A 7,500-nucleotide genomic window follows, 5' to 3' on the forward strand; every position below is an offset into this window, starting at 1 on the left:
AGATATTTCCTGTCTGAATGCAGACAATGTTCAGTTTTGTGAAATTATAGATATCAACCAGAGTGTTTCACAGTCCTATACCACAATTGTTTAGATGCTATCTATTTATGACAAGTTTTTTGTTTTAGATATACAGGATATAGTATTATTACATTTTTGTTAGGTTTGCAGTTGTCTTGCATTCCTCATCATAAACAGTTTACAGCAGACCAGTATAAATTCCAGTTCTCTTTTTGTTATCACCCTAACACACACTTCTCAAGTAGATAAACCTGGATGGAATTAAGTATTCTGTTTAAGATATTTTTAATTGGTCATGTTGCAGTTCAGCCTTTTGTAATTCCATTCATAATTTCTATAATATTTTTCATTTTGTGAGGACCATATAATTGTTTGTGTCTTCTTTTTATGCAGATATTGGTTATTATATAAACATCTTCCCCTTTGAATATATCGCAATAAAATCATATTTTAGTCGCCCTTTTGTATATCTGTGATTTATCTCTGAATATATGGAAGTAAATGTTAATGTGGATATACAGTATATGTAGACAGATATGTAGATGACTGATTATAGACATTAAAGTGTGCAAGGTAATTTTTGTGAATGTGTGTTCATGCACTGTAGACATGGTATGTAAATTTATATGTGCAAAAGTTCATTAACATTTTACATGAAATGCAGTGATTACTAATATAGCAGAATCCCCAAATTCATAAATGTTATCTGATCATGTAATGCTTTCAGAGATTAGTATGGTGATCAGTAATGTGGAAAGAGGAAGATAAAAGCAGTTTGGGAGGCACAAGTAATCACTTGCCAGCCCCAGGTAGTCGCATTCCAGTATCAAAGAGCAAGTATGTAGTTTGATAAGAAATAGTATATGCATTTACATATAGAAGCTAGAAAACATGTGTGCTGTCCTCTGATCTGTCCTAAATATAGTTAGGTTTCCCTGATTTTGTTACTTGATGACGGGATGAAATAAATTTGTTGAAATTAACCTCTTGTTATTTTATTTTATTTGTGTTCCTATATTAGGTTAACAGTGTGGTGTAACCTGAATGACTTCCATATAGTGTTAAACTGCACATGATGTTTTGTGTGAAGTTGCACTCTTTGACCAAGAGATCTGTGTTCTTTGAATGCTACGATTGCTTTTGTGTTGTTATATTTTTTTTACAAATTTGATATTGTTATAGTTATTTTTTATTTTATGTTATTTATGAATCATTGATTGATTTATATATTTGATTTGGTTGCTGCTCTTTTCATGAATATATTTGCTACACCAGTTTCTTCTGTTACATAAAAGAAATTATCTCCATTTTTTGTCCTTGAAAACTTTTGTAAATATCATATACTTGCCTTAGGTATGAGATATTACAATAAGATAAAACAGCTTTGCAAGAAAATATAACTTCTTGTAATAAAAGAAATATTGTACATTTCATGTATTATGTACATTTTTATATGTCCTTTAGTTTTTATATGATAAGAGTATGTTGTAGATAAGATGAAAGACCCTGCATCCTCATACCTTACCAGAACTGGGAATATGGATTGTCAAGAAAAATACTTTCCACTGTGTAGCTGTTATAACTACATTTTATCATTCCTAGTATATTGGTGGGTAACAGCAGGTAGTATGCATCTATTCTGCTCTTCCAAGTACCTCTACCACACACCCTTATTTGTCCTAGATAGGGTTAGACACCATTCTACCCCAGTGTATCCTTGTCAGTTTCTCCCTGCTCCTTTAAGCACAAAATAGTAAGCCACAGCTTTACAGTGAGTGTAATGTGCTTTCAAGGGGAAACGAGCTCACAAGATATGTAAATGTACAAACAGGAAACAGGGCCTGTTTAGCAGATGTTCTCAAATATGAACTGGTATCTAAAGCTTAAAATGCTTATTATTACTTAATAGGTCTGCTATAGGACAGATACTGAATGTGCCTTCTTCAGAACTAAGCACAGAAGTAAGAAACTTTCAAATGCTTGTTGCAGTAGTAACTGTTTTATTAGCTTATTTTTACATGATCCTAAAACAAAGATTACTAGAAAGACATGACTTGCAAGTAAAAGAATATAGGTTTGCAGTGTTTTACTGTGTTTTGTCAACCTTCATTTATGTCATTTCTCTCCTGAACTGACTAGTGCTGAACCAGGTCATCTAAACCAAGAAACTAGAATGAAGATATGAACAATAGTGTATAAAATAAAACCTTTTACTTATGAAGAAAAATTGGTTGACCACAAACAACTATCAACATATTAGCTTCTTTGGTGAAGATCTGCCCTCAGATAAATGGTATTCAAGTGAATCAAAGGTGATTCAGTGAGTAGCCTTCAGGACAGCATAACCACTTTGGCATTCCTTCATCTTAGCTACTGGAAAGCTATCATACTGTTTATATGACCTTTTCCTTGTAATCTGGATGAATCATTTTCAGATATTTTATGATATGGTGAATCATTTGGATTTAAATGAGTTATAGACTGTAGAAAAGATGAAGGATGTCTGAATGTTCTTGCAAAGTAATAGAAAAAGTAGAACACAGTTCTTTATTGGTATTATCTTTCAGATGCCAGTTTACATTTTTTTTTTTTTTTTTACATCAAAGCAACCAGCACATCACTTCATCAGGAATAACAGAGAAGACTACATAGATGCTATCAGTACAAATTGCACTGTCTAACAGATTTATGATATGAAATGCATCATTTTGATTAATGAATCTTTTTTGTGTTAGTGAACACTGCATCACCATATTTTACTTGTGAATAAATAACCTAAATAGATTGTTATAGTTCTTGAAAAAAAATGGCATGTAAGCTTAGAAAATCTGTGTTTGGAATATAGTTTCATTAATACTTTATGCCTTTATTGATATAGATGAATCAAATATTTTTATTGAAATACTAAAATGAAGTGGTCATATGAAAAATAGCAGAAAAAAGGAAATAGACATTTGCATGCAGTTTATTTTATCTCACCCAAAGAGAAAAGGATAAATTGAGAGTGTGTTCACTTGAAAAGGTTTATTGTTGATTGTATTGCTCTCCCCAGGTTACCAACACCAATCACAAGGGGGTCTGGTCTGGTTGGTCGCTTGCCACATCCTTCACCAACGAGGCGTCTTGCTCCAATAAGGTCGAGCTTTCCACCTCTAGCTGCTAGTCCATCAGAACTGGGAATGGGTACAGAAATTTTGTTTCATGTTTCAATGTCCTTATATTGATTAATTTCTACATTATTGTCTGTTAATACTTTTGAAAAATACCTAAGGGAAAAGTAGGTATAAGGTATGATTTTTTTTTTTTTTTTTTTCATTATTCTTTTTTATTCTATTCCTTCACAGCAGACCCACCAAAGACAAACAAACCCTTAGGTCCACCAAGAAGCAGAGGCTCCCGTGGAGTTTCTCGTGGTGGATCCAGGGCTGCAACAGCGGCCTCCAGGATGAGCAGAGGATCAGGATCTTCGGGGTCAAGCAGAAAAGATTCAGATACAGTTGATGAGGATGGGTAAGTTTATTCAGATTACTTGTATTATTATTAGATTTAATTAGTAAGATTTATAGATATGTATTTTGGTCTTCTTAAAAGTTATGAAACTAGATAATTGATGATTATTTTCATAGCTTTATTAAGCTCTTTTCCTTTGTTTTTTATCTGGCTCATTTTCTTATATCTCCTCATCCACTTCCTCAACCTTCTTCCTCTTCTTCTTCTTCTTCTTCTTCTTCTTCTTCTTCTTCTTCTTCTCCTTCTTCTCTTTCTGCTTCTTCTTCTTCTGTTCTTCCTCCTTCTCCTCCTCCTTCTGCTCCTCCTCCACTTCTTCTTATGCCTCCTCCTCTTCTTCTTCCTCCTCCTCCTCCTCCTCCTCCTCCTCCTCCTCCTCCTCCTCCTCCTCCTCCTCCTCTTCCTCTTCCTCCTGTTCCTCCTCCTCCTCCCTCCTCCTCCCTCTCTTCCTCCTCCCTCCTCCTCCCCTCTCTTCCTCCTCCCCTCTCTTCCTCCTCCCTCCTCCTCCTCCTCCTCCTCCTCCTCCTCCTCCTCCTCCTCCTCCTCTTCTGCTCTCCTCCCTCCTCCTCCCAACTCCTCCTCCTCTCTTCTCCTCCCTCCTCCTCCCAACTCCTCTCTCCTCCTCTCTTCTCCTCCCTCCTCCCTCCTCCTCCCCCCTCTCTTCTCCACTTATTTTCCCCTCGTGCTGCCTCCTCCTTTTCTTATTCCACATTTTTTTTCCTCCTCCTCCTCCTCCTCCTCCTCCTCCTCCTCCTCCTCCTCCTCCTCCTCCTCCTCCTCCTCCTCCTCCTCCTCCTCCTCCTCCTCCTCCACCTCTTCTTCCTCCTCTTTCTCCTCCTCCTCCTCTTCTTTCTCTTTCTCCTCCTCATCCCCCTCCTTTTCCTCCTCCCCCTCCTCCTCCTCCTCCTCCTCCTCCTCTCTCCTCTCCTCTTCTCTTCTCCATCCCTCCTCCTATCTCCTCCTCCTTCCTTCTCTAACCTCCTCCCTCCTCCCCTCTCCTCCCTCCTCCTCCCATCTCCCCTATCCTCCCTCCTCCTCCCATCTCCCCTATCCTCCCTCCTCACTCCTCCCTCTTCCCTCCTCCTTCCTCCTCCCATCTCCCCTCTCCTCCCTCCTCCTCCCCCTCCCCAATCTCCCCTATCCTCCCTCCTCCTCCCATCTCCCCTCTCCTCCCTCCTCCTCCTCCCCCTCCCCAATCTCCTCTTCCTTCCCCTTTTTCTTCTCCTCCTCCTTCTTGTCCTTTTTTGTATCTATCTCATCTCTCTTGTCCCCCTCACTCTCCTCTTTTCTTTCTTCTCCCTATCCTTTCTACTTTCCCTAACCCCTCCTTGGTTATGGTAACTAGTATTGGATGTAAGTGTAGGCATATTTTAGGGGGGATATTGAAGATACATGGATCTAGGATACAAAGGAAGATTGGAGTTGAATTGGTCAGGTCCTGTTTATGTCAGTATGAAGATGAGAAGTGGAGAGTTCCTCAGAAGATAGTTAATCCTTAGTGAGAGGTTGTGCCTTAGGAGAGTGGTCATGGAATGGGTCTGTGATGTGATGTGTATTTTATATCACCAGAACCATCAAAGCTCTGCAGAGAACCTACTTAGAATAAGTGCCAGGGTCTTGGCAGGATAGGGTTAGTCAGGTGTCATACTCATACTCTCTCTTTCCCCTTTCCTTACTGTGTCCCTCTCCTTGCCCCTCCTTGTATCCTTTTCCTGCTGCTCCTCCTTCTTGTTCTCCTAACCTTAACATCTTCCATTCCATCATCCTATCCAGTCCACTTCCTCCTTCACTTTCTTGTTCTAATTGCCCCCTTTCCCCAGTCTTTCTTTTGCTGACTTTTAGAGATAACCCTACTGTTCCTTTTATAACAGTACCAAAACCCCAAAGTTAAACCCTCCTCGCAAGCCAACCTCGAGAGCCTATGGATCAGTGCGTGCAAGGATACGTGTCCGTGGTGGACGTCCAATGATGCAAGGCTTTGCCAACGTTGGTTCTGTGTTTGATGAAGCAAAGTCCGAAGAGTTGCATCCACAAATCATCAAAATGGCTAGAAGATCAGGGCAGCTCAATCTTTCCAACAGAGGAATGCATGAAGGTATGAGTTTGTGATTGCTTCATTTTGAAGAAGAGAATGATAATACCCAGGATAGTCTTTATTGTTATTTTTAGTTTAATGAAGAATAGTTTTATAATTGTAAAGTCTATTTAGTTTACTTCTTTGATTTACTTATTTTCAGTGATTTTTTGTTTGTTTTTGTTTTTAATATATATATTTTTTCTAGTGCCTGATAAAGTGTATCACATTCATGAGATGGATGCTGATGAAGCCAAGAAAATGATGATGGGTATGAGCATGGATAGTACTGATGATGACCGCTGGTGGGAACAAACAGATCTTACCCGTCTGTATCTCTCCTCCAACTGTCTCTCATCCATATCTCCCAAGATAAGCAACCTCATGTCTCTCCAGGTTCTTGATGTGAGTCTGTTCTTTTAATAATATCCATATGTATGTAAACAATTACAGATTTAAGCTTGCAGCAAGTGGAAATAGTGAATGTGGCAACTGCTTTAGAAGTCAGGATTCTGAACAAGTTGATTGCTATATCATAAGAGCGGATTAGAAAAATGGGAGTTGAGGATAACTTTGATAGGCTACAGCTCAAAAACAAGTTCTGCCAGAGCCAGAACTCCCTATCTGTTTAACCCACTTGCAAGGGTCCATTTGGAGGGCAATAATCAAAATTTCTGGGTGGTATCAAAATCAACTTACAGGCCAGTCTAGGCACCTGCCCGCATGCCACCCGCCTCAGGCGACAGAATCAGAGCGCAAGTTTCGATCTAGCATAGCACCAGTGGGACAGCCGGCCACAGTTTGTATTCTAGGTGTCACATATATGCAAGTGGGTTAACATGTAGAACATAGAGCAGACTCTATTGCTTTCCAAAATTTGGGTTCAGCCTTACCATGGGATGTATAGGTTATATGTCATTATTGAGTTACAATATATTTTTTGCTTTTGTTTTGTAAGTTGGGTACATACAATAAAGGCAAGTATAAATTAGATTTTTTCTCTCATTTTCTTAGACATGATTTATGACTTAAAGATTTGGAATCTTTCTACTGTTTGAAGTTCATATCTGTCTCTTTATTTGCCTTTGCAATTTTTCCATAATCTAGTATGATTTCATCAAGACCAGTCTATATCATTTGGACTTTTGAGTAATACATTGCAAAGACATATTTAAGATTTGATAATTATTAACTTTCATTTGCTTATTTACAGCTGTCAGACAATTGTTTGACCTCCCTCCCATCAACTATTGGTGAACTGACCTGCCTTCATCGCTTGAACCTAAGCCACAATCGTCTTGAAGAATTACCAGCTGGACTTTTCCTTATATCAGACTTAAGGTCACTGCAGTTGGATCACAACCAGTTGTCATCTCTCTCCAATGACCTGGGAAATCTCACAGTATTGGAATATTTGGTAATAATCATAACCTGTTTGCAAGGGTTTTGAGTGATGCTTTACTTTCAGATTAACATGCCTTATGCATACATGACTTTCTTTCTGAAAACTTTTTGAATCTACTTGACCTAGGTTATGATATGTTTTGAGTTATACTATTTGACCCTTGAACTGTTTACATAATAATTTTTACTGATTTTTTTGCAGGATGTCTCTCACAATGCTCTGACAGAGCTACCTGCAAGTATAGGATACATGCAGCGTCTCTCAAAGTTTAATGCCTCAAATAACAAGTTACAAGAGCTTCCATATGAAATTGGAGATTGTTTTGGTGAGTAATGTCAATTTTTACTCATTTGCAGGTATATCCTGTATATGCCTTTCTTCTCTTGTGAAACTAATGATAAATCCCCTTTCATGCTGTGGCTATTTTGTAGGTTTTTGTTGATACTGTAATCAGTAATAATAACTCTTCAAGGTTTTGATGTAGTAATAAAGC

At 38.4% G+C, this 7,500-nt stretch overlaps 1 protein-coding gene across 6 annotated transcripts in view; it reads left to right on the forward strand.

Moving 5' to 3' along the window:
* Window positions 1–7,500, forward strand: part of LOC113822509 (leucine-rich repeat-containing protein 40-like) — a 26,028-nt gene that overhangs the window by 7,379 nt on the left and 11,149 nt on the right. Inside the window, exons 2-8 of one of the 6 annotated variants that reach the window (XM_070131936.1) lie at window positions 749–858; window positions 3,074–3,204; window positions 3,366–3,531; window positions 5,400–5,623; window positions 5,811–6,007; window positions 6,816–7,019; window positions 7,209–7,332. In XM_070131936.1, coding sequence (XP_069988037.1) covers window positions 770–858; window positions 3,074–3,204; window positions 3,366–3,531; window positions 5,400–5,623; window positions 5,811–6,007; window positions 6,816–7,019; window positions 7,209–7,332 — 1,135 coding nt within the window. In that variant the 5' untranslated portion in view covers window positions 749–769. Of the gene's footprint in view, window positions 1–735; window positions 859–2,209; window positions 2,342–3,073; window positions 3,205–3,365; window positions 3,532–5,399; window positions 5,624–5,810; window positions 6,008–6,815; window positions 7,020–7,208; window positions 7,333–7,500 lie in introns of those variants that run through there. The other 5 variants (XM_070131937.1, XM_070131935.1, XM_070131934.1 and 2 more) reach the window with 5 other exon arrangements.

This window comes from Penaeus vannamei, chromosome 17, assembly GCF_042767895.1.
Source record: "Penaeus vannamei isolate JL-2024 chromosome 17, ASM4276789v1, whole genome shotgun sequence".
Taxonomy (NCBI): domain Eukaryota; kingdom Metazoa; phylum Arthropoda; class Malacostraca; order Decapoda; family Penaeidae; genus Penaeus; species Penaeus vannamei.